Below are 27,402 nucleotides of genomic sequence, written 5' to 3' on the forward strand. Positions count from 1 at the left end.
TGATGGCGTCACAATTTGGCTGTGTCTCGCTTTGCTTGAGTTCAGGAAGAGTGTTTTCCAGCTCACTGAGTTCACCAAAGCCTCTGGATTAATGCTTAAAACATTTGAGTGTTTTACGCAGCATGACGTCCTCAACCGATATAAAAAAATAAAAAAAAAGTAAAGCTGGTGTAGATAGACTACAATGCATTGGGACCATCATGTTAACTAATGTTTAATAAACTCATGCAAAATAGGTTTACTATAGAAATATTCGTACTAAAAAAGAAAAAAGAAAGAAAGAAAGAAAAAAGAAAAACGGACGTGCCTTGAGTTCCTGGAGCTCGCCCTCGGTGTGACCCCCATGGGATCCAGCAGCAGGAGCTTCTTTCATTACAGGATCTGCGTTGAGTTATCGCCATCTGCTGTTTATGTATGAGAAGACCTGTGGCTGATGAAGTGAGCGTTTCAGCGAGCTAAATGCCACACCTCTTCTGGACAGCTGTGAGCCTCTCTTTCACACTGAAATCCAATTAAGTGCGCAGTGACTTCATTATGCGTTAAAGTCCAAATGCTCATTCCGAAATTTTACTGAGGATCATTTCAATATCCTGTAGCTGATCATTGAATTAGATCACAAACTGATGACTTGAAATTTTATCCAAAAACCCATCCACATATTCAACCTATCTAACATTTATTTATTTGTTTTTCTTAATGATTATTTTTTTACCTGTGCTTTACGTTCCCGGTCACATTGTTGGGTTTGCACATTTAACAAAAACTTTCTTCTCGTTGTCAAACAGGAAATCTGTCAATTATTTAAATCTGCGCTGCTCTGACTAAATAATCCGCGGCGAATTAAAGTTCAATTCTTGAAGCCAAAAACATTTTTGACGCGCAATCCAAACGGATGCGTAATTAGAGGACCCCTGGCTGATTTTCAACAATAAACTCTTTTTTTTTTTTAATCTTCACCGATGCACTTTTGTATTAGGTTATGTCGATCCGCGATTTAGAAAACATTTAAGTCATTTAATAATCAAATAAACCATAAATCCTGATGGTAACATCATTTATTTTGTTTCAATCACATTACAGCAGATACAGAGGATTTTCACAACAGCATAGCAAACAAGCTATGTAAATTAACCGTCTGATTTAAATGAATGAATAAATAAATATAAATAAATAAAGAACCTATATCTACATAAACGACATTTATAACTTCTTTAACAACATGAATTATGAATGTAGCGGTGATCTGCACAGCCATTTAAACATTTGGTAGCCTACAGCTTTGATAAAGTACAAAATACGTATTTTTTTTTTTTCACTGACAGGGGTTATTGTGCCAGTATATGCTACACAAGGACATTTAATGTACAGATTTTCAATACCTTTTGTAACTAACAGTTTAGGCTACTTAACAGAAGGATGCTTCTTTTTTTTTTTTTAACACTACTAAGAAATGAGATTTAATCTATTTTTGTGTACATCCAATCACTATCACCAAATGTCCAATATTATGTACATTATTTTCAATAATTACAGTGTATTCTGACGCAGCAGTGTGGAAACAAGGCTCCAAACGTAATGCAGAACTGAATAGAAAGAAGTCGTAGAATTTACACTTTGGCCATTACTGTGGATATGACAGTCCTTTCATTCGTTTTTGTTTTGCTTTGTTTTTTTTATTGATTAGCCTGTAGATAGATAGATAGATAGATAGATAGATAGATAGATAGATAGATAGATAGATAGATAGATAGATAGATAGATAGATAGATAGATAGATAGATAGATAGATAGATAGATAGATAGATAGATAGATAGATAGATAGATAGATAGATAGATATTTCATTCATTTTAACTGTGAGGATAGAAACTGTAATAGCCGATGTCCTTTGTGCAGTTTTTCTCACACTCCCTGGAGGCCAGCAGCTCAGATTTGAGCGGGGACACTGTCTCTGACACTGGCGTGGCTGAAGGTGAGATTCTCCTCCGCTTGGCCTGCTCAAAGATGCCAGAGTCGCTGGAATCTATAGACTTGATGGAGGACGGCGTCTCTATCCAGTTCGACTCGGACGTCATGTCTTTTGGTTTGGCCTCCTCCGAGGCGCCGATGGGCGACCTCTCGGTCGTGATGGAGTCTCCCTCCTCGGACAGGTAGTTGGCCCCAGCTCTACTACCGATGGAATTGGCGGGCCAGCAGGAAAAGACCGAGCCGGATTTCGTGTTTACGCCGCAGTACTGCGGCGGCGTGCGTCCTCCCCAGCCAGACGGGTCTGCGTAATAGCCAAGGGGCCGATTGGAGCAGCCCGCAGTCGACAGGGGAAGAGCCTTCACTCCGGCCGCTGCGTAGGACAGCAAGGTGGCCGCGTTACCGGCGAAATCAGCGGCGTCGTATGCCGAGGCAGCAAAGTCCAGTCGGTTGTTGGCAGGGGTGACAAACCATCGCTGCGGGGGGGTGGCAACAGTGGGCTCCTCGCTTTGCTGCGGGGATAGCAAGCTGTTGCCGAGTGGGACGCTGCGCTCCGTGCCAGGACCAGTCCCCACGCCAGGGTGAAAGCGAGATTTGGCATAAGTGCTGACAAATTGGTCCTGCAGGAAAGAGCTAGGCATGGCATATCTCGCACCCGGCACGATCTGTGAACGCGGAGAGTCACCCGGTGATGGAGTAAGGCGGTCAATGTCGCACCCTGTGTAGACACTGAAAAGATGGAGAAAAGGAAGAAGAAAAAAAAAGGAAAACAATTCAGAAACTAGAATACGAGCCGTTCTGTCAAAATACAAACAATTCAGGTCAGCAGAGATCGTCTATTTAGTTATTGTTGTTCATCAAATCTCGCATGGTGTCTTAAAAGATGTAGGCTCGATGTTGTTATAATGTTACAATAAAAAAAAAAGAATGTAATAGTTCGAATGCATTGTTTCTAATATTGTATTCAAGTTTTCAACTTGAACATTCATACATCAAAAATGTGTATTTGCATTGAAAACAAGCCCGAATTGAATGGATGGAGAATAGTAATATTCATCGAACATGACTCCACAGTTTTAATAATATTTGGACATCAGTATTTATGCTTAGTCTAGTATTTATTTATCATTCCCACCTGTTAAAAAATATATAACGTATTTCTGCATCTGCCATCGGGGCCTAAAGATAGAATAATCATATGGGCCCTTTATTTTAAAGCGCATAAGCCCCTCATAAAGAAATAGTAAATATTGTCAGAATTAACATGTTCAGCACGTTGCTGATTAAAATAAAGTGGTAACATAAAATATAACTGAAAAGAAAAATACTACTCACGTGTCATAGTTGTCCCGAAATCCTTTGGCAAATGGATTGTGATCAATTTTCAGTTGCGTAATCTGTGGCAAAATATGAAGTGATTGTGTTAAAAAAGAATAGAAGTGTGAGGAGATCTTATCAACACAGTGCCAGTCTCTGCAATGTTAATATATAATCATGCAGAGTTGCATTTTTTGAGAGAAATGAGCAGCAGCAACGGAGGCAAAAGTTGTTAAAAATGTATTCATCCCCCAGTGGGTGGCCCTATATTTTCTCATGCGTTTAATAAAAAGGTGTGTCAAAAAACATTTAATGATAGAAATATTTGTTTTGTGTCGTCTTTTAGCTGCCTGGAAGCGGTTGAAATGGATGAGATTTTGTCTGGGTGGACGTTTGCATTGTGTCGAACATGAGGCGGACGTACGTCGGTATTCTGGTAGGCTGTGACTGCGATGAATTGCGTTTCTGTGAAGGTGAAAGTCTGGACTCTTCCAGGCTGGCTGGTGTCCTCTGTCCCATCCTCGTTTACTTCTACCACATGGAGCCTGGGCTGGTACTTGTGGAGAGACTGAAGAACCACCATCTGGAGATGCGAATGAAGACGCACGTCAAGAAACTCTATTTTAAAGTTTTTGAAAGAAGATTAATAAAACAGACATGTCTATATAACTTTGTTTGGAATCATTATATTGACCATATCGCAAAACACAAAGAGAATAAACAAGGCAATCAATATAAAAAGTACAAGTAAAAAGGGGGGAAAAAGGAAAATATTTTGAAACAGTCGTAACAATAATACTCAAAATCGTTTGTCACTTTATTAATAGAAATAATGCTTTATTACCTGTCCAGTGTTGTTCGAAGCACCTTTGTTGTTTGTAAGCTTTAGCTTTCCGAATGATATTTCTTGACGCATCCAGTGTGCGCCGGTATTTGGAGAGTCCGGGTGCATGTAAACACGATTGCCTACAAATATTACGCACAGAACAGAAAAATGAAAAAATAAAATAAAATAAATGAAATACCTACATGAATTCCTCAACAAATACAGTTTATTAATCGATTTCATTTATATTCAAATTACTGATGGATTTTAAAGAAAAATAGTAGTTTGAAAAAAAAGTTGTTGTTTTTTACAACAATTCCCGTTGAATAATTCCGACATGTATTTTACCTATCACGTTTGTGTCTGCTTTTCCACATGGCACCCACTTCCCTCCTTGGAACCGCCAGTGATTTGGATCAGCGAGTATTACATCCACAAATATATTGTAGTGAGCAGTTGGATCAAGGCCAGAAATGTTGAAGCTTAAAAATGGAAACATTCGTCTGTGGAGGAGAAAAAGGAGTGCTGATTTGGCAAATGACGTTCATAACAAAAAAAATTTAAATAAAAGAAATCTGATGTGCGGGTTTTTTTCTATTTTAATCAGCAACCCGCTGGTATTTTTACTCGTGAAAAATAATGATTTAAATTGACTACTCGACTGTTTTTACGTCTTGGATTTTTTTCTTCTTCTTCTATTACTATGATTATATGCATATGCAGGTACTCACCGTCCTTGCTTTGTAATGATCATCTCCGTTTGGTGCCTATGAAACTTGAGCCACAGGGCCCTGTTGCACAAATACACCTGCGCTTTCCCCGGAACCAGTCCCGCTTGCGCCGAGGAGAACTGGTAAAAAGCCCCTCCTTGGTACGTGTGTCCATACTGTTGCGCGTAAGGGTAGCCCGCTGTCGGGTAGCCTTGAGGAGAAGTGTTGGTAAGAAGACTGTTGTAAGCTCCATTCGTTATGACCGGGTGGTGGGCCATGTAGCGGCTGGGACTCCCGATAGAAAACGCCGGGTGCGCCGGTCCATGCTGGCTCGGGTAGGGAAACATGGCACTGGGTGCTGCTGAAACTGGCTGCGGCTGGGTAGAAGGAGAAAAGATGCACCTTTCTCCTGCAATTCCATCGAAATTATGACGGATGTCAGAGACTCCGTGAAGATCAGGAGAGAGTTTGCCCCTCTGGACGTCCCCTGATGCGTCCTTGGAGTCGGGGAAATTGTCTGCCTCTGACTGATTCGTCATCTCCCTAGAGTTTTTTTTCAGAGGTGAACTTCTCTCCAGGTTGTCACTTGCAGATATAATAGGATGGTCCTGCAACGAAAGCTCTGATCCATTGGAGCTTGAAAAGCCACTGCCCACATTCATAAATTTCTTGGAGAGATCACTCGTCGGCGAGATGCAATTCTCGACCTGCATTGCTCAATAGGAAGCAACTATTAGCTCAACCTATATCGCAAGCTTTTGCGCACGCCTTTCCCTAAACACTATGAAAACGCCTTGCGCTGACTTGAGGTACCGAAGGCAGCAAATTAGCCAATTGACACCATCCTGCAATCAGGAAGGATTTTCTTTCCATCACTCTGCCGGCTTTGCTAATGAAACAAGTATTGCCATTGGTTAACTCAAGGCTGTAATTTAATTAGACAGCTCTTAATTAGGACAATCTGAAGAGCGCTGTGAGCAAAGTGATTTGTTTGTAGTGTGACAAGGGCCTATATTTCATTAAAAACATATGGACTCCCACTGTTTCTCCGCTTTCCCCCTCCCAAAAAAAATAAATAAAACATTTTAAAAAGGTAAATTAAAACCGAACAGGAGTGGCAGCAATAAGGATCGTTTTCTGCTGCCCTGCTGTAATGCCAGCTGCGTTATTTACCTTTATCCCCGTTATTTACCTATTTATGCGCCATGAGTGCCAAAGTATGTCTGCCGAAGAAACCCAGATATATTATTAACACGCCAAAAATGACAGTCCATGACAGGCAATGCTTCTGATGCCTTAAAATGTCTGTGATATAGCGTGAAATCATGGCGTCCCACTGAAGATGTGTTTATGAGTCCCACTGCTGGTAAATATTTGATGCACTAAAAGTTATGAACTGGTGCACTGATAACAGAGCCGGCTGTGGCGAATAGAGCTGCACGAACACACAAAATGTGACTATGATTTAAAAGATTTTAATAAATACTTTTGTGTGTGTACGTTATATATAAAAAAGCAAATAATGAATATGATTAAATCTGCTTAATTTGCAGAGAGAGAGAGAGAGAGAGAGAGAGAGAGAGAGAGAGAGAGAGAGAGAGAGAGAGAGAGAGAGAGACCTTAAGTTAATGATCGTCCTCGAAACAAGGAGGGTGAAGGATAAGTGCTAATTCGAACAATGAGTTTGAAAATTATTGTGATAAGTGTTCAGTGAAGGTATTGTACAATAGAAAAGAGCAGACTGAACCACATGATTTAAATCAGGTCGCGCGAAAGTTGCAGCGATGGAGTGAATCAGTGTTGACTGAAGAGGATGGGGGAGTGTGGCTGCAAGTTGCAGTGACTCAGTCCCCAGTGCCGAGAGACCAGCTGCAGCCAGTACAAACCTCCTCACAGCGTCGTTTACTAACAAGGTTATTACCAGGTTAACACATACAGATGTTCTAGGGGAGTGGTTTCCTCACGAACCATTCTGACTGTATTACATTTGGATTACTAATTTACATGTTCACCGCCAGAAAATTATTTTACATCGCGGGATTATGAAGCTCAAGTGCTTGTAAATGCGCCGATTTAACCCTTTACGTGATATTCATTGACAATAAACGCCTTTATGTGCCATTTATGATTAAACGAAAAGCATGCTGAAAAGCATTATACTAACCAAAGTCATTTTTCATTATTTAGCTTCAAAAGTGTCTAAGTTAGATTGATTTGTGTAAATATAGTGCATGATATATATATTAAAACAACAACAACAACAAGAATACCAACTAGAATCATCCTTAATATGACTTAAAAAAAACAATATGGATATGTTTGAAAGGTTGCACGAGTTCTATGGTAGTTAAAATGCTTCTCTCAAGCATGATTTTCTTATTATATTTTTGAGGTAAATGTATCAGTCAGATGAACTGACTAGAAGAATAAGATGCTTTCCCAAAGCAAAGCGGCAAAACATGCCACCAGCAGCAGCAGCAGCACCTTTCTCAATGACAACAGTTTAATCACACATTATATGACTGCTATCAGTGTAAAATTACAAGTTTGAAAGAAAGAGGAAGAAATGCAGACATAACCACATATAGTAATTTGTCCTTTGAAAGGTTAACACAGTTTGGATTATCTTTATTGAGATATACTCAATTTATTATGATTCTTTTTATTGTAGAAGCAGTTAATGCAAGGGTGGAAATGTACTGTCAATTTTGGAAGGGAAAAGAAATAGAACAAAAATTAGGGGAAGTTTTGGAAGCGTTCCAATATGAAATCCCAGTGAACCTGCTGGACAGTTAATCCATATGGCTTGACGGCTCAATGAACAAATGCATATTTGCATTTATTATCATTCTATAAGTTTCTATTGTTATATAGTTTAAAATTATACAGTTTTCTCAATATCTGCAGACAATTATCCAACTAAGGATGTGGAGATCAATGAACGTTTCCCCCTGTCATTTCTGCTTTTAAATTAAATGTGCATAAGAAAATATCATATTATATATAGTCATTTCTGATTCGGTGAATAACTTTTGGTCCGGTTATATTGCAGTGTGACAAGCCTGCAGTGAAAAACTGGAACCAAATAAGGTTCAGAGAATTGCACTGTTGGATAACCAGTTTCTATTTCTAATGAACAACCATTAATATCTGAAGCTAACAAGAGGGGTCATTGTAGGAGGGCTACTGGGTCCGGCAATCTAGTTTTCTGTGAAACATGCAAGCACAGACTTGTCTGAGCCGGAGGAAACGAGGCCACTCTCTGCTCTACTCATTACAGGATTATGGTTCACTTCCATCACTGATCTTTAACAAGCAAAGTGGGCTTGTTTTTTTTGTTTTGTTTTGTTTGGGTTTTTTTTTTTCTTTTCCCCTGAACAAACCAATTGTTGAATCACCCATGCAGCAGCTCACTGCGTTTCCCCAGGCGCTGTGGTGCCTGTTTATCAGACTGAGCACTCTTGTTATTGGCTCAGTTAGTCAGTGGACATAACCAAAGTGGAGGGGGCTGATTTGTTATGCGCGTGGCCAGCATCGTCCCTTGGGGAGACGTAGTGTAGAGCAGGTTAAGATCTCTGCTTACTGCCTTGATCCCACCATTGAGCAAGCTGTGCATATGGCTTGTGGCTCAATAATAAGCATTTATAGTTATACCTTTTCATATGCACAAATCCGTGCATATGGACACTTTAATATAATATTCTCAACCCAAACTGAAGCACTCAAATTAATAATACACAAGTAATGTGTGAAAATAAACCAATAAATGTTTTCTTTTAGAAAGTGTTACATTTTTTTAAAAGGCATGCTACTGAAATCCACGTGTAAATGAGCATAAACTAATGTTTCTTAAAGCATAAAATCACCATTTTCTATTGTTTTGCCAAAGGAATCTGCTCGCCACCTGGGTCTAATCCAATCAATGTGAATGACAAGGAGAGAAAAAGCCTGAAAGTGAGCACCAGCTTAGGGACTTTACCTAATGCCCAGCACTGTCACTTCAATGATATGATCACAGCACACAAAATGACAACAAAATTATAGCCAGCAAGGATATGGGGACATAGTGTGCTTCTCCAGTCAGGTGAAATTGCTTTTTCTGACTATGAAATGGCTTGTCTCTTGTCGGATGGGTAAACATTTCCTTGTCAGGCTAGTAATAAGGAATGAGGCACACTGGGCTGAACTAAGAGGATAGAGCCAAGGTTATTTGGGATTCATGACAGGTAGTGGCTTATATTACAGCGGCACTAAAAATTTCATGGGAATGCATTTAAGATGGCCTTTAAGTTATTTATATGTTGTTTGCTAGACGTCACATCGCAATTTCCATCAATAAATCAAAGTGAAGGATTCCTTTCCTGCTTCTTGCCGTTTTTGTCTTTTCCTTTTTAAAAACACAACCTGGATTTACCTGAAGTCTTTAATTAACCAGCGTGACTAATCCAATCAAGCGTGGGGGTGCTTTTGTGCTATGCTAACATAACTATCGCCCCTTGTGGTTTCCTGCCATCAGTGATCTGCTCTGTCAGAGGGAATCAGGGTGCTCTCTGACAGAAAAGACAGCTGGAGGCCTGTTAAGGGGCGGAGTGGACAGTTGTGGCTTTTAAACCCTTATTAGCGGTCCTCCCTGGACACACCAAGACACACGTCTACGCAGAAGTGCACTCCTACACCTGCTCATTATTGATGTCCTTTAAGGGTAGTCCATTCAGACCAGACTCAGATGTGATCTTTTTTTTTTTTCTCCCCCCCCCCCCCCCACAACAGAGCTCACAGCAAATTAACCTCAGAACAGGTGATCATGATGATCAGTGGAAATACAAATGCCAGGCCTGCTTTACTAATACCATACCAGAACTGCACTCCAGGGATTTCTCAGCCAAAACAAACATGACTCTTTTTTTTTTTTTTAATCGGAGTACAATAAAGTTCATCAACGTAAAATGAAACGTGTTTTATTCATTTTATCACACTTGCTTTCGAAAGCTTTTTCCAGCAGTATTCTTTCCTTAAGACTATTATATTAAGCTTACCAATGTACTGTACACATATTTCTATTGCACTTCAGCATTTCTAACTACATACATGTCATTATTATAAATACACACTTTTGTTATCTTGAATATGGTTTTATTTAATCAAAATACCCATTGTTTGTTATTTTGTAAACATTACAAACCATGCAAATCCGTCATATTTCTTTTAAATATTGTATTCCAAGGTCTCATCAACACTACTGGGTGACAAGTCATTAATATGAGATTTTATATATGATACAGTTGTTTACATATCTTTTTAAATTAGTCAGATGACAAATAACATATTGCTGGGAGTTATTTTTAACTCCCATCCTTCGGTCCCTGTCATCGTAGGGCATTGACAGTGTGACAATTAACATACTCCAAAGGAAATAACAATTCTGATGGAGAAACAACTGTCAGCTCAGTTCTTATCAGATCATTTCTCAGCTGAGCTTCTCTTTCATGAAAACTACAATACTGTGTGTAGAGAAGACGGTAAGTAAAAAAAAAAAACTCCTTGCATAATTATAGATGTGTGAATTTTGTCTAATACCAGTTCTGTGGCAAAGTAACACTTGTGAAATATCGTACTCCTCTGGACACTACAATCGCTTCTGCTTCACACCGTCTGATGTGCATTATTTGGCCTAACAAATTGTGAGGATATAATGTCAGCAAGCACAAAGTTAGTGGAGGATCTAATGTAGCAACCCAAACTTCTTTTATCACCTGCTACTGACCTGTTATCAACTGTTTGGTTTGTTGCTAGTCTCTTTAAATTTTTAAAGAGCTTGTGTGACCCAGCGAGTGCAGTTGGGGTTTGTGACCATTTTGTTATTTCTGCTGCCATGCACTGTCAGACGTCTGCGAGTGAAGAACATGGCCACTGTCCCCAGTAAGCCCATGGCATGAAAAATTCAGACTAACTCTACTTTTTAAGCCATTTCTGATGAAAAGCTCACAGAAATGAAACTGACTTATGCCAAATGAATATCATTGAATCGCTGTGATTGTGAGGCTGATGTTTGTGACTTTGAAATTATTTATAAAACATCACTTCCATTTTAAGAGTTGCCATGCTATGAAGTGTGCACTTACTCCTCCGAGAGTCCCCAGCAGTGCTTGAGAAACCTCAAGCACTGCAAAGCCTAAGTCTGAACAATAGAAAACGGAGGGTTTATAAGCAGTAACTTAAGCGGTGCGTTTGTTTTAATGTGAGCCTGCAGCACGGTGCTTAGACAGGGAGAAAAGAAGCACTAATTACCCAGTCACAGCTGTGTCTGCAGGGTTCTCTTTAATCGATAACTTGGGTGACATGACGATGACTGTTTTATCCAAAAACAATTCAAAAAACAGTTTTAAGATCTTGGACTAAAATATTTTAATAACACCCACAATAAACTGGGGGTTGACCTGCTGTTAAAAAAAAAAAAAAAAATAGGAAAAGAATATGATTCAAACACAAATGTTGCACAGATTGTAAGAAAAATAAAGAACAATTCTCGATTTGAAAGGAAAATATTTGGGGGAGAATAGGAGCAAACAGGCGACTGTCGTGTTACAAGAATAATCTTCATTAAAATCACAGGCAACAACACCAGGCCAACACACAGCTCATTGGGAATGCAGTGTGAAAAGAGAGGCCCACAGATTATCACTCTACGTAACTCATGTTTAATTTATCCAGGAGCAATATTGTCAAAAGCCCGACCGTTCCAAAGAACTAGACGCCGATAAAAGCTGGAATAAGACTCAGGGAAGCCCAAAAATAACACAAGTTCCTGGTAAAATGTCACAAAATGCAGCGAACACACTTGAGAGTGAAAGCATTAGAGAGCCCTTCGATATGTTTAGCACAGCTTCACAGCAGCGTAATCTAACTGCTTTAGGATTGTTAATATTTCAAAGGATGACTTCTAAATGGAGTTGACGATAAAGTGTTCACACAACAACCAGACATGATACGCAGCACTTAACCTCTGCTCTTATTTTATAACCGGACCTCAAAGCCATACACGCTCCCAATGTGCATCGTATAATCCTTAAATCTAAGAAATACGAGCAACGAGTGCAACATAGCCTTACACTCGACTATAAGAAGCAAACCTAAACCAATTTCGGTGTGCTCTATGGTGTGTGTTTTTTTTTTTTCCCCCTCCTCCTCCACCGCCTCCTCCACCTCCTCCTCCTCCCCATGGCTGAGTGAAATGGAATTGCCTCTCACATTCAAAGACAGCTCTAGGAAGGTGATAATAGAGCTACTCCCTGCTGTCTGCAGGCAGGAAATAGGAAAGTGGCATATGGGGCCAGGAACCAAATAGAGAGGAAATGTGACCAGGCAAGGGAAGGAACTAAAGGAAAGGTTAATGATCAGCTCTGAATTCTGCAGGGAAGAGAACTATGTTCCAAGTTGAGAGGAAAAATAAATCTGACATGATTTATGTCCTCACCACTTACATCCAGGCTGTCACAAACAAACACATAGAAATCAGGTTATTTTCTCGACAAACTTTGCCGGTGAGATGAAGAGGATAGTTTTGTTTTTTTTTGTTTTTTTTAATGTATAGCGATCCATTTAGGTTTTTGTTTGTTTTCTTGGTGTTTTACAAAATTAAATGAATCCATGCAAGCGCAAGTCCTGCAGGATGGTGTGCACTGCAGAAATGAAACCGAGTACAGTGCTAATGTTTCACACTGATTAGGAAGATGAGCAATACAGACAGTACCGTATAATCAAGACAGAATCCATCATCGCAGCCTCACCAGCATGCTCCAACAAGTGTGAACTACTGACCGATGTCCTACTGTTGCTTTTATAGCAGCCCAACACGCTCACTGGCCTGCAGTATTTCCAAGAGCCTTCAGGAACTGATCCACTCTTTAAATGACCACTAAAAGAAGCAGATACTCTGGTACTAAATTAGATATTGGACATTGGCGTGCGTATAATAAAGGCACAAGATCGGGGGGAGAAAAAAAAAGGGAAAGCATGAAATGTAGAAGATCAAAAGCATTTTAAGCAAACATGTGTGAAAACATGAAAATTAATGCTGTGAGCGGAATGCATAATGTGAGCTACATTAACAGGGGGGGTGGGGGGGTTGCCTTCAAATTTTCACTCTGTTACCACACCTTGGTTGAGAGGGTTTGTGCCCTTTTACCACAAGACTAGAGCCCCACTAAGTCTTGAAAAAAAAAAATCCTTTTATAAGCAATTTGCACTTCGTTTGTGCTGTTACCAAGCTTCTGATTCCATTCATTTTAAGCTGTCTCCATAATTGTCCCACGGAATGGGTGATACCGAGGAATCAGAAGTATAAAATCACGGGATTTCATTCTAGAGCCAGCCATTGTAAATAATGCGGAAGTATACTGTACAACTCCTCAAGAATCTAAGAATCCAAATACACACAACTCGATCACACTGGATTCAAACGTCTTGCTGGTGCGGACTGCTGCAGCAACAGCTGGACATTAGAGACAAAGCAACATCACACAGGCCGGCTTGCTCCAGATCTGACAGCGAGATCATTTGAAGCTGACAAGATAACACTTAAATGCAAAGGTGACATGACAGTGTCTCCAGAGCCAGATGGATCAATACTCAGCTTGGCTCATCAGGATCTGAGCAGTGGTTCTGCAGCCATGTTTTTCTTTCTTTTTCTCTTTTTTTTTTTTTTTTTTTCGACACTGCCGTTTTGAAAATAGGCTATCACTGTCTGGCACAATGTCTGGTATGTTATCAATGAGCAGATTTCCTTTCTTATGTTGCAAATGAAATATTGATTCATTCAATTTAACAAAACAGGCTGGGATTCCAGAAGAGACCCTCAACCTTTTACCTAATTTGAAAAAAAAAAAAAAAAAAAAAAACAATAAAAAATTGCAGTGTATATTTTACGAAAACTTGATCCCCAGTTTGAGCTTTATTAATGCGTTGCATGGTGTGATGGGTGTACATCCTGGTACAGCAACAAAACTGTTGAAAATATGAGTGGCCAATATATCGTAAACCAACTGGTACACATAATTGTGAAACTAAAATGATCAATGATCCGTCAACTCCTAGTCGCAGTCAAAAGGCGCTCGAAGTAGCACACTTTTCCAAAACGTCCCCCGGTGATACAGCCAAGAAGTCCCGTAGATCAGTCAGAAAAACTCGGCAAGTTGCCTTGGTGACCATCCAGGCTGCACCGACTGGCACCATCTATATTTTTTCCCCCCCTTCTCCCATCTACATCTATGCACTTAAATAAAAAATCAAATCTGTCTTTCAAATATTCAGCAATCCCTTTTCCCTGAGAGAGGTAAGGAGTATTGTTGAATAATGCAGCCAGACAGGGATCTCCCAGAGCTGGTCTCTACAGGCATCACTGAGCAGGTCTGATCCCACTTGAGTAGCATCTATCATGGTGACATCATCATTCACACAAGGAGATATGATAAGACAGTAGTACACTACTCTACTACTTGAGCCAACTCTAAAGCAGGCAGTGGTGTTACTCATTTAAACCAATCTACTGGCCATCTGTTGATGCTAAAATCGCGGTCTGACTGCCATTTCTAAATCAAACACCACCAGTATGCCTTTATTGCCTTCCACTGAACACGAACATGTTTTTTGAGGGAAAAAAAAATTGGTTGTTTGCGAGACGCATATTCTCTTTTACCTTGTGTGATTCTGGTGGGTGTGTAAATGCAAAAACCACAGGGACAAGCATCTCCGGAAAAAGAAAACAACATCTACATGCGGCAGCAGCAGGTCTCTACCTTGCAGATTAGGGCACTGGGAGCACTTTGCAGGTTGTTGTCACAGGTATGACGGGGGAGAACTGCGCTCGCTATCCCCAAGTTACACAAGGTGTGAACAAAATATGCAGCCAATTTGTTTAGTGGAGAATCAGAAGAGAAAAAAAGCAGTGCACGGTGATGCTTTGGGTTCTCTGTATCTGTCTCCTGTTTGCTGTAGATGTCTGTTTACAATGTGTGTCTCAGAGCTTTATTTTTATTTTTATTTATTTTTTTATCTTCTATTTCAGTTTATCAGTAGCTTTGAGGTACAACCGAGCACGTATGTTCTGGTTCAAACGGTTAGTCTAACTGGACTGGGAGTGACATCACGTCAACAACTAAACACCAGACACAGCATCAAAAAGAAACCCATCCAATCCAACAAGCTCAATCAAATCACAAGGACAAAGAGAGAGTGTGAGCATTGGCACAGGAATTACCAATCTTGGGGGAATTGGCAAGACCAGCAGCAAGCAAGTGTATTACATATGGCGTGCCATTTTCACAGCTTCCACAAAGAGAACACAAAAAGTGTTATATCTCACTATCTAAGACTAATAAACAACTAGATATGATGAATCTGTTCAATGCTGTAACAAAAGACTTGGGGGAACTGGAGCTCGTGGAAGACTCCTCAGTTCATGACAGAGTACAAGCGAAGTAAGCGTGTAGTCGGAGCTGAGCAAAAACAGCAAATTAAGGCATCCTACCAGTAATTCTATGAGGTGTCAGTCAGGAAACTGGCCTGCCAGGATGACTTTCAGCTCTGATCAAGCCAGATGGTTTCTCAACACTGAATAAATGAATTGATTTGTATGTCGCATCACTAACAAGGTTCATATCCTTCCACGACGTGACACAAAGGTGGTCGGTACGAGAGTGAGAGCGCTGATCTGCTCACCTCGCGGACGTGCACAGCAAAGCTCTCCTCTGTCTTACCAACATGAGCATGATTAACATCTTCACAGTGATTGTATCTGTTATGTTGACAAAGTGTTAAGACGAGGCCTTTCTCATCACAAATGTACACAGACGACACCTCAAGTGGCATCATCTCCATCCCAACGCACTACACGTTTTAAGTATCATTAGATGGATCCCTGCACTTTCTTCGTGGTGTGAACTGCAAACAATTATGCATCCATCTTTCAATTATTGTATATTGTGAAAGTACCTGTTAATGAATTGTGAAAGTACTGTGTTATGGTGTGATTATACTGGGCAATAACCAGCTACTGTAAACTTAAGCACCTTTTTTCAATTAGATCAGGGTGCTGGTTCTTCAGTCATTAAGTGCATTTGGTGTAAGGAGGTCCACCTTACACTTAGCCAAAGGTGTTTCTGCAGTTGCTGCTAGCCAGCAGCATCCCGGCCCCAATGCAAAGCCACTACTGTATGTAAGAGGACTCCGAAGACAACATGAGAGTACCCACTGTGATTTTCACTGGGGATTTTGATATTCACACCTGTACTAGGTGTTGTTTGGGAGTCTGATAAGCATGTGTGAAACCAGAGGGGTGACTACAATGGGGACCTTATTTGAAGGGGAAGGGATCTTTTTTTCCTGATACATCTATCAAGGACAGTACTGTTGTCTTTTCCTGTATAACAATAAGAAGGGACAAAGCTAATCAAGCACAGTGTATCTTAGATACCAGCCATGTGTCTAATTGAAGCTGCACACGGCCATATGGCTGTGTGCAAAAAATAGAATTCCCAATAACTACATAAGGATTCGAGCAGCGCGTGGAAATATAAAATATTTCTAACTTCGCATGCCAGTCTCAAACTTGGTGACTCCACAGTGAAAATTCATGCAACAGTGTAAGATGAAAGAAAACACACACACATATTTATATATATATATATATATATATCAAACCGTATATAAAGATAAATAATTTGTTCTATGAAGAAATTGCAGACCTTATCATTACAGGATCAGAGGCTGAAAAACAAAGCATGCGAGTTGCTCCTCCTTTCTCTACACTGGTGATGTTCAGAGGCAGCCTGTTATTGGAGGTGTTAATTGGCAAATTCAGTACAAGTCAAGAGCATGTTCCCTGTCGTCCTCGCCCAGCAAGGCTAGGTCATTAAACCGAGAATGGATTCTTTCATGCTGCCTTAACCCTTGAATTGCAAGTTACCATTCTGCAAACATCCCAATGCTCAGTCCCACCCCCACGTGTCATGAAGAAAAACAACCTACACTGATTTAACAGCGACAATAAAATAACAGGAGGATGACATCTTGAGAGCCAGACTTTCGGTTGTACAGTTATCTCAAATTGGCAGCCAAATGTCTTTTAAAAGTTCAGAAGTTTACAAATACCAAACACTTCAACCCTCACTAAGTAGAAATAAAAGTGGTCTTTGCTGTAGTGGCTGAACAATGGGAATATCAGAACAATGGCATCGCCACTGATCAGTGCTTTTGTGTTCTGTGTATTGAACGGACCTCTCATCCGAATGAAATGTGAGCCTCCTCTGGGGTTCTGGGTGCGATCTCACCACTGCCTCTGTCATCACTTGCTGTGACTGCCAAATCTCTGCTCCAGAAATCAGGGCTCTCAGACCAGCACTGAAACAAACACAATGGAGTGGGGCTGTTCTGAGACTTTGCACAGGCAGCGACGGCTTCAACACATTTAATCGAACACAAAGTCAGCTCCACCACTTCTGCACAGAGAGCACAAGGAGCCCAACGCATGGCAAGACAACTGTGAGGTGATACTCTCAGCTCACAACGCCATGAGAGTTGGCAGTCTCTCATGCCAACGGTGACCAGTGCACAGACAGTTGAATATGCTTCTCTCCTAAGTTGTTAATTATCTAAACGACATTGATGTGAAGAGGCCATTCTAGCCACGTGACCTTAATCCACTTGCTAGCTCTCTGTTTTGTTTTGGTTTGATTAAACCCCTTAACAATCTCTTCTTTTTTTTCCCACTCTTTTCTTATAATATTATAGCTCCTTGGCAAATCTCTTAAACCGTCTTTAAATATTTAAGTAACTGAAAATAATGATTTGCCGACATGCTATGGCAATTATAATCCAGTTACTGAATATCAAAGAAAAAGGTATATTTTATCGACATGAGAAATGATAAATAATACTATTAATACTGATGTTGCACTAATTGCTTAATATCAGTTAATGCCAGTAAGAAAATACACACACATGTGATGCCAAAAGGAACACGGGCGAAATAATTAGCATACAATATATTGTAAACAGTTTAAAAATAAGACAGCGAGAGGGAAAAACAAAGAAGAAAGAAGAAGTTCTGCTAAGTAACTTTAAAAAAAAAAAAAAAGAATTTGAATTACATGACAAATATGTAGCTTTAGACCAATTTGCATTCATGTACTCCCACCTGTCACTTTATTAGTTTCAGTTTTATGTGATGAAATACAACAGCTCTACCATAAATTGTACAATCACACACTTTTGTAGTTGTTACTGATCATAACTCAAATTTTTTATTTATCTACTGTTTATTGTTACAGTGGTGCACTGGAGTGCGTCACGTTGACGTGAGGTGCCCTGCTCATGTATGTTAATGAGGGAGAGCCCCTCTCAACAAACTCCTGACAAATTAAATTCCATTGCAATGTACAACCTCAATATTGACATGTATTTAAATCAAGGCCACTCCATCAGTCTCATGCAACATTGACAAATCTTACCTATTAAATCCAGAAAATAGAAAATAGTGTACCTAATGACACAGCCACACGGGTGTGTATGTATGTGTGTGTGTGTGTGTGTGTGTGTGTGTGTGTGTGTGTGTGTGTGTGTGTGTGTGTGTGTGTGTCATGGTGTATCATGGTAAACTGCAACTTTACCATGAAATGAAACTGATGTTCAAAAATTTTGTGTGATCAAAAGAATTATTACATTAAAGAAAAACAGGTAGGTTTTAACAGATTTTTTTTAAATTTTAAATGACATGTGTCACATTTATCTTGGTTCTTGTCAAAAGATGTTTTTTTTAATTTATAAAACATTTTAAAAGCCTATATTTTTTTCTGTTTGCGCATCACTTCTATGTGTTCCTGGATATTCGTTTTGGCTGCTCATTTACAAACGCTTCTTCTTTATATCATTAATTGTTTAGTTTTACTTTTTCCATATATATCAACAGGTAAAATATTCTAAACTAATACAGAAGGAGGCTTTTACACCACAGTAACGAGCAACCCTGTATCTAACACTTACTCTATAGCTTTGTGTTTATTATTCAAACTTTTAATGACACTTCCCTGGTGTATGTCGTGCAATAAACCATATAATGAACTATTATTCTCTTTAATGCACTTAAAAGCACTGTCAACACTCACTATGCTTATATCTTGCAAGTAAAAGCTGATAATAGAGACTACAGAGATCCTTCTCTAAGGATAACCTACAACCTCACAAAGGCAGCGGCGTGCCAGCAGCGATACTTCGCAGTTTCCTCCCTCTCATCCCTACTTGGAAAATGACTGTGGTCCCCTGAAGCCGGTGACTTCCCTGTCTCCCCGAACTCTCTGCAGCACCGATTGGTGGTACAGAAGCACTGCTGATTAGCATGCAGTAATGATGGTGAGCTGTGCTCCATTGTTCTAACACCTCCCCTCTCCTCCGCACCAATCTGTCACCATTCAGTGGGTTAGAGCTGCCTCAAATGCTTCTCTCCACAAATGAGATGGATAATTAGTTGCCCCTCACGAATGCTGCACTCTTCTCACCCCTGATTGCTTTCACCTTCTTGCTCCTGGCAATTTTGACACCTTGTAATCAGCCTGCGACTTCTCCATCTCAATCCATACCCTTCTCCTTTTTCTGGCCCGCTTTCACTTTTTTTTTTTTTTTTTTTTTTTGATAGCTCTTAAATCTATTTCAAATCTACCAGCTCTGCTAGAAAATGTCCCAAGGAGAAAGATGGAGTTCATAGCTTCTCCTGAAATGATGGCAATGGCAGTGCCTTGCAGCTCATGTGGAATTTTCCCAAACAGTTCATATTACTGTATACACGCGTGAATAAATATAGTGTCCGGAAATGCACTTAGAAAATCCTAGCTGTCAGTCCGAGTTTCCTCTTCCAAATAACAATGAATGACAACATAATTATGAGCAAGCAGCTGTTCATGATCCCGGAGAGAGAAGCATGCAGGCTGCACAATGTTCCACTGTTCACAGATTTACCAGAGAGGATCATTAGGGATATGTATTTGCCAAAAATATCTGAATAAATTCTCTCCTCTGTGTTCATGATGTGCGGCGAAATGTAGAATTATGTGGTTTATATCACTCCAAAACAAACATGCATAATATTTGACACATTGCATTCGATCAATATGTAATATTCACCTTTGTATATGCACCAAATGGCACGTATTTTTACTCTTTTCTCACAAGTAGATGACGAGATGTGTTTTAAAAGTGCTGCTCCATGCTAGGCTAATGACTCATTAGTTGAGAATAGTTGCTTGCAGTGTAACATCACATGTTTTCTTTTTTTTTTTTTATGAGCTATTTATGAAATGAGAAGAAAGGCATGCTAGCAAATCTCACTTAAGGTTAAAATAACAAATCACTCAGTCTGCTGGGGTCTATTTGATTATGAGAAGTGACTTATAATACGCAGCCCTTGTAAAGAAACCAAAAAAAAAATAAAAAATGTGTGGTCTTCACACCAGCTCATCTACCCAGCACAAGTGTTACCAGCCCAAAAGCTGAAGGTCTGCAAGGGCCTCACTGCACAACAAAGTGTTCCAACACACTGTCCCGGTTTCTTCAAACATCATCACACTGAATCGAGGAAATGGCTGTAATCTTTGTGAAGGTGTGAATAAATGCAAAAGAAGTCATTTAATGCTGCTGTTCATAAATGATTCGGGTTCAGTTCAACGACAGGTAACGTGCATCCTGTAAAAAATATGGTTTGTTAACACAAGGTGTCTTTAGTAATGACTGCTGCCTGTATTTATTCTAATATTTTTAACAATATTTCCCCCTAATGTAATTTAAATCTGGCACACCGAAGACTGTCTCATTAGTTTCAGTGCCACTCTTATATAGCATAATATTGGAACAAAACTACATACATAGACATGAGACCTAATTAAACAAGCATATTTCTTTTCATAAAATCCTAATGAACACATGGCACCCTAACTTCTAAATAGAATTTAAAGTTGTAAATATCCTTACAGAACCTTCAGAACGACATGCAGCTGCTTCAAATTATTCAGGTTGATGGATTTAACATGGAGCTTCGACAAGGATTTACATGAAAGTAGTGCTAACCAGCAGGTCCGCCTTTCTAGTAAGGCTTAATTGGGACATGTTTGCGTAGTCTGCGTGTAGTTGTTATTTCTGATACATAACATATGGTTTCTCCATAAGACATAGGAGACCAAAGTCAACAATGCAGTGAAGGTGGTGTTGGTTGCGTTGTTTCTTCTCCAAAACTATTTGTTAAGAATGCAGTAATTATGAAACCAAATCTAATAATGTGTCTGTAAAATATACCGTTTCAAATTATATTCTTCAGAAAGAAATGTGGTAAAAGGCCCGCCTTGTGTCAATAGGAGTAGATGAAGTCATTGGTGAAACAATAATTCAAAAGATAAAAATTGTTGCAAATGTAAATGTCGGTTTATTCGCTCATATATACGTATTTATTCGACATGCATCTTTGCAAAAATCTTAGCGTAATATTAGAAAAATATAATGGGCAAGAAAGTGTACCATTCAATTCTTCGACATTAAATAAATGGATTCAAGTCATATTGCAGTGTCATTTTCAAATCCAGTACAGCGCTTATACTTCATGGCAGGCAGGACTACGCCATGGAAAACAGTAAAGTCTTGAAGTAGTTGCGGCCTCCCGTCAGTCTCTGCTTCCGCTGTCAATTGCCGGCTTCATTCTTAGGAGAGAAATGCGAGTAGAGGTGGCTGTTCATTCGGTCCTGAGGAACCACAGCATAGCAGAAAGCACATTTATCGGGGCTGCTGCTCTGAGGCGTCGCCAGCTCTGTCCCCACATCAACTGCCTCACACAGCTCTGGACTCCAGAGAGGCTGCAGAGCAGGACGAACCAAAGACAACAATGCATTATTTATGCTCTGAACAATCCTCACACTTTAGTCTATTAAAGCCTTCTGAACTGCTGAAGCATTTGTTGCTTTGAAGGACACGTGAACAGTGTCCTCCAGATAGTGGGCAGGGGTAAAGGCAAAAAGCTATTCTCAAGTGTTTAATTATCACACTATTTATGTGCTCTTCCAAACTACTCAGAACAGTCACTTCTATTTAAAAAAAAAAAGAAAAAAAAAAAGCCTGTATTGGTGTAATCAACAGATTGAATCATAATAAACTAGACCAATATTTCAATCTCTCTGTACGTCATTCACATTTTCTCCTTTTTTTTTTTTTACTATTCATTTATACACATCAGCAATAAAATCCCACTTAACCATCATACTTGCTTCATCGGATTCAGACACTGTAATTTGCTTCCATCTGGCTCACACTTTCCAGCAAACATGCCAAATATAACCAGAGCCTCCATGCTTTAGTAAAAAAAGAATCTGCACACATTACACAGTAATCCATTTCAAGTTTAGCCAAGGAGATATTTTTGGACTTCACACTGTTTCACTCCTCCATTAGCAAAGACCAATCAGAAACTGATAATTTGCTACTAGTTTTCTCAGACCTTCTCCAGTGATTCTCACCTGCTGGGGTCCCCGCACGCTCTCCTGGGAGAGTGAAGATGATGTTGAGTGGGAGGGGGATGTAGGGTACACGAAAGGCACTTCGAGTTCTGCGGGCTCTTCCTCTAACGGCGTGGAAGAGACGTTGCCGAGAGGCCGCTTCACGGCCATGGTCAGACCAATGTGTCTCTCTGGAGCACTGTTCAGGAAGTCATATTCGCTGTCCGATGAAGGTGGGAATTTGACACTGAGCTTACTGAGAGAGTCTACCGAGTCCTCCTGGCTGGCGCCGCGAGACGCCAGGGAAGCAGGCAGGAGAGGGATGTCCACTGCTGGCCTGAGAGCGGAGGGGAAAGGTCTGTCTGCTTCTGCAGTGCGGTCTGTGCACTGGATGGGCATGGAGAACCGCTGATCTGTCAGACGGCAGAGAAATATTTCATTTTCACACAGTTCTGGTTCCTCCTTTCTCAGTCAGCATGCTGATGTATTTCAGGTCTGGCTTTGAGCATGGCGTTGGGTTTGAAAAGCTACACGCGTTAAGAAAAAGATTCAGAGCATTTTCCATACTGTCAATATAATGTTGTTTATATTTCCTCTCCAGTCGCCTTTTAATTAAAGGCCATAAACCAAACTCAATAGGTAAATATCCTAAAAATATTTTATCACACTTTACATAGTTAAATAAATATCTTATAATGAAAATCAAGCTACTATCCGGGGTCAGAGGAATTAATAAATGTGTTTATTCACATTATTTTCAGAGGTGGCCAGTTAAGCAAGTCCAAGCAGTCCAAGTTAAGGTGTTGCTACCTAATTAAAGAACAAAGCAGCCATGAGCTGTTGCAAGATACACAAATCTATTTGTCTGCACATATTGTCTTTTAAGTAACTGAATGAGGAAAACAAGTGCATTCAGGTTCAGGCTGCGCAAAACATTTGGTAATGCACGGTAAATATTAATATTACCATTTGACGTATCATTTCCTCCATTGACCCTTTTAAGGTGATCTTTTTGTCTTCTGGTCAGAGACCGGATCTGTCGGAATTTGCCTTGAATTGCTTCGAAAGCCTCCAGCATGTCCTCACTGACAAATAAATAAATAAAAAGTGAGAAGAAAAAAAAAGCCCAATATTTAACTGTGACGTTCTGGATTGAATTTCTTTTTTTTTTTTAAAGTCTTACAAGAAGAGACACATACTAGTCAACGCTGCTGTTGACTGGCAAATTAGGAGCAACAGCAGCAGTGCCCACATTCTCCTGAAAAAGACACATTACATTTATAGCAGTCATTAACAATGATTATCCGACAGCATATTGTTGATGCATCTGCAATGACATTTATACAGCACGGTTTTTATCATTATTAAGGGAAAATATTAGACGATAAAATAATGATCACTGGGGCTCAAGCTGCTCAAAGTGTGCAGCGATATTATCCTCTAGCACCACCTGGTGAAGTAAAAGTAGAGGCACGGTGTGAGTATAACAGAGGAGGATATAGTTACAACAGCAATGGAGATGAAAAGGAGAACACATCATTTGCGTTATGACAAAAGTATAAAGAAACAAAAACATTTGGACAATCCCTTATGGTAAAGGCTGAATACCTGAACAGGAACAACAACAATCACATAGTTTTCCTGGGGGAATCCATAAAGCGATTAAAAGTTTGTTATCTTTGTGCACCCTGAGACACAAGAAACATTACTTTAAGGACCAAGAAAACAACTATCAAAACCTGCGTGATGACACAAAATGCTGCTTTACAATCAGTGCTGTACACACTGAGCAGGATTACATTTTGTTCCATGGGCAGGGATGCGGCATATTTAAGCAGAAGTACTATCAACGTCTCATACCGTGAGAGGAAGCTGTGTCAGGCCCGTTTTCAGAGCCAACATGTTGCAGCCTTCACACACATAGAAAAAGCAGATTGCATCACCATGAACATACCGAGTACTGGATTTTCTTATAGGCGCTGGCCCCATCCAGGAGGTGATTGCAAGGCTCACATTTCATCTCGCCTGCGGTTCAAAAAACGACGGAGTTCAACAGTTTGCACAGAATCCTCCCTGAACAGATTTTTAATGTGATGCAAAGTAAACGAGTTCATCAGGACGGAGAGAGGCGAGATGTTTTTGTCCTGTCTCACTAACCCGATTGTTGCCTGGTCGCCGACAACTTTGCTTTGAGCTCTGTAATCAACTGCTGCTGGTCTTCTATCTGCTTTTGAAGGTCTTGAGTGTATCGCTCATAATGCGCCGTCTGTTAAAAAAACAACAAAAAAAAAACAGGTTTGCATTATTTTGCTGAAAACAAATTCTTTAACTCCTCACGCATCTGTGCCTTTTCAGATAAGTAATGAAAAGCTCATCGACATGAAAAGAGACTTTCAAGTGAGTCAGAAAAAAACCTTTCTTGGAAGCTGGCAAGGCAAACTACACCGTGACAAATCCATTGGTGCTCCATGAATAATGACTTTTTGTTCCCCCCACACACACACACACACACACACATTACCATTTGCTGCAACTCTTTTTTAGCATTGTCCTTTTCGATGGAGACCTGACGATAAGCTTCGAAAGCTTTGTTGAGCTGGTCTCCGATGTTCCTTTCCATGCCGTGGGCTCCACAAACATCACTGACACAGCAGACATGAGCCCTACATGTGAAAAGACCAAATGTTTCAAAACACACCCGGAGAGATCAGACATGCCCTGTAACAAGTTTTTGACTTTTGGGGGGAAAACAAACTATAACATTTTGACAGTTTAGCCAATTTGATCAATTCCAAAGCACAAATCTCAGACAAGTCATCACACAAACAGAAAAGAATGATGAAAGCATGAAAACGAATAAGCTGATAGATCCTTACATTGCTGCCAAAACAGGGTGGGTTGAATTAACTACTGATGCAATGTTGAAACTGCCAAAAACGGGGTAAACAAGATATCAGCATATTACCAGAGAACATTGGCTGATCAAGTGGAATCAGAAATGATATTCATTCACATTTGAAAGATGAATGCGTCGCTCTATTCTGATGAAAAGGATGGACTCAAGACGCAGATTACTGAGAGAAATGGAAAAGTCATATAAGTTTCCTAACATATGTACAATAATTAGCAGCACAAAAGCCAGCTTGCTTGCTGATGAAAACAGAGTCGAATGTTTTTTTTGAGTCAGCAAAATGCAACAAATGCTACTGAAACTACATAATGATAATCTAACTTTTCAAGCATTTCATTTTACTTCAGTACAACTCACACTATCTTATCTACCTTGCAATTTTTTAGAATTATAAGTCGTTGCATCCGCCATTTCAATTATTATGATCTGCATTTTGCAACTTCATTATTTTTTTAACCAAACATCCTGACTTATATAGACATTTGTTTACAAGACTGATTGCTGGAATGACATTTCCATATTACATAAATTCTTTGTCTAGAAAATGTCAATATCTTGTGAAATTTGATGTTAAAAAAATGTCTGTAACAGGCAAAACATTTTAAAGTTAGACAGTCTGCACCCTGGCAATTATTTTTAAACAATTGACAATGCAGCTGAACACTTAATTAGGAAAAATGATATCCTACTCGGCCAGTTTTCACTATCGTAGTTTTCAGTTTTACTTGCTTGAGGCCGTTCTCATCAATGCAACAGTGGTACCTTTTGGAGTACTCTTTCTGGCTTGTGTAAGTGAGCACATACGATCCAAACGCAGCCTCATACAAACAGTAATACGAAGTTATTACGGGTGTATTGATGATGAACCGTGAGTCTCAACAAACCATCCTCACCATAGATGTGACAGCCACACAGAACCAAACACTGATCCTTCACATAAAAACACCATCTGCACAAACACTTGGGCCCCGAAGCGGACTTACACACAGAAACAGTGCGTTTTTGAAGCCTTGCGCCAATGTAGCCCCTTCAGATCCACTTCACAGGGATGTTTTAAAGTGTAGCAGCCTCGTTAGCCGCCGCTCATTCAAGCGGTCCTGGATAAAGAAATCCTGAGATCAGTTTACAGTTCCAGTCCTCTTACCTTCATTAAAGAGTAACTCCAAAAAAAAAAAAAAAAAAAAAAAAAAACAACAAGTCGGGATACGTTGTTGTGTCGCCGCCGCAGAGTCGTCGCCTCGATGTTCAGATGCAAAGTTACGACGCTTTGGAGAGGATATGGCAATGTATGTTTTACATAGCCTGGTTGAGTTGGGAACTTCCCTCGGGGAATCCCCCTGCTCGGTGGACTTCCGCCTTCAGCGCGCGCGGACCAATCAGCGCGCGGCTCGGAGGAGCGCAGGCTGGTCCGCTGGTTGAGGGTTCTTCCAGCCTACGCGTCTGCAAACCGACTGCTGAGCATGTGAAAGAAAGTAAGAAAAAAAAAAAAAAAAAGCTATCCCCAAACTAACACTCTGCAGGGCACCCTTAACTTTAATACACTTTTTTTTTATTTATTATTTTACCCCTCACATGAAGTGAATTCTGTCACATGCAAAACTTTATAAGACTGTTTTTTGGCCTGCACTGTGGTAATTTATTCACTTACTTCTAAATGTTATGACTTTAAGACATAGAACTAGCTACCAGAGTGTTTTCATTTCGTTCATATATATATATTATTAGAAATATAAAATTCTTAGATCATTTTCAATGTGAGATATGCAATATGAGGCCTTTTTCTGGGTGAGGGTGGGGGAACTGCACCAGCTTGGTTTACCTGTTCGTTGGTATAAAGCAGTAAGCACAAAATTATGTGTATGGAACTCCCCACAGAAAGGGTAATTACAGAAGCTTAATGGCAAATAAGTCAGGTTCTGCTCATGGTCTAAATATGCACAGGCCCATTTGTTTCCATTTGTACTTAAAAAAATATATGAATTTCCATCTTGACATGATCCTGTGCACTGTATTTGTAGACTGGCCCTTTGTGTGGTAAACGGTTTCTTGGTCATTTTAGAATTTGTCCAAATGGCGCATAGCTGTTTTATAATTCATGCTTTATTAAATTGCAACAAAGTGAACATGTTTGAGAAAAGGTAATTTCTGGCAA

General features: G+C 39.9%; 2 protein-coding genes across 4 annotated transcripts; both read right to left on the reverse strand.

Annotated features, from left to right (window-relative positions):
• Positions 1-1,849: 1,849 nt before the first annotated feature.
• tbr1b (T-box brain transcription factor 1b) lies at positions 1,850-5,530 on the reverse strand (the record flags this gene model as incomplete). Its single annotated transcript, XM_080477834.1, has 6 exons — positions 1,850-2,693; positions 3,300-3,361; positions 3,706-3,864; positions 4,126-4,247; positions 4,456-4,610; positions 4,839-5,530. The coding sequence occupies 6 exons, from the start codon at positions 5,528-5,530 to the stop codon at positions 1,850-1,852; spliced, it is 2,034 nt and encodes a 677-aa protein (XP_080333960.1).
• A 15,730-nt stretch (positions 5,531-21,260) lies between these two features.
• Positions 21,261-26,581, reverse strand: tank (TRAF family member-associated NFKB activator). 3 transcript variants are annotated; one of them, XM_080478303.1, is made up of 8 exons: positions 26,395-26,563; positions 24,861-25,002; positions 24,497-24,605; positions 24,294-24,364; positions 23,539-23,597; positions 23,306-23,424; positions 22,361-22,752; positions 21,261-21,703 (listed from the first exon to the last, which is right to left on the reverse strand). In XM_080478303.1, exons 2-8 carry the CDS (start codon positions 24,957-24,959, stop codon positions 21,533-21,535), a joined length of 1,020 nt encoding a protein of 339 aa, XP_080334429.1. In that variant the 5' UTR covers positions 24,960-25,002; positions 26,395-26,563; the 3' UTR covers positions 21,261-21,532. The 3 variants fall into 3 exon arrangements, with proteins under 3 accessions (XP_080334429.1, XP_080334428.1, XP_080334430.1); XM_080478302.1 differs by having other exon boundaries at positions 26,234-26,398; XM_080478304.1 differs by having other exon boundaries at positions 21,262-21,592; positions 26,395-26,581.
• Between the last annotated feature and the right edge of the window lie 821 nt (positions 26,582-27,402).

The sequence above is a fragment of the Lipophrys pholis genome, assembly GCF_963383615.2.
Source record: "Lipophrys pholis genome assembly, chromosome: 13".
Taxonomy (NCBI): domain Eukaryota; kingdom Metazoa; phylum Chordata; class Actinopteri; order Blenniiformes; family Blenniidae; genus Lipophrys; species Lipophrys pholis.

What these genes read in the sequence shown, in the direction of transcription:
- tank (XM_080478303.1), bottom strand. Translation starts at nt 24,959, where the DNA reads ATGGAAAGGAACATCGGAGACCAGCTCAACAAAGCTTTCGAAGCTTAT. An exon ending in GGCGACCAGGCAACAATCGG is followed by an intron (nt 24,365 to 24,496) that starts GTTAGTGAGACA and finishes TTTGAACCGCAG; the next exon opens with GCGAGATGAAATGTGAGCCT. An exon ending in ATAAGAAAATCCAGTACTCG is followed by an intron (nt 23,598 to 24,293) that starts GTATGTTCATGG and finishes TGTCTTTTTCAG; the next exon opens with GAGAATGTGGGCACTGCTGC.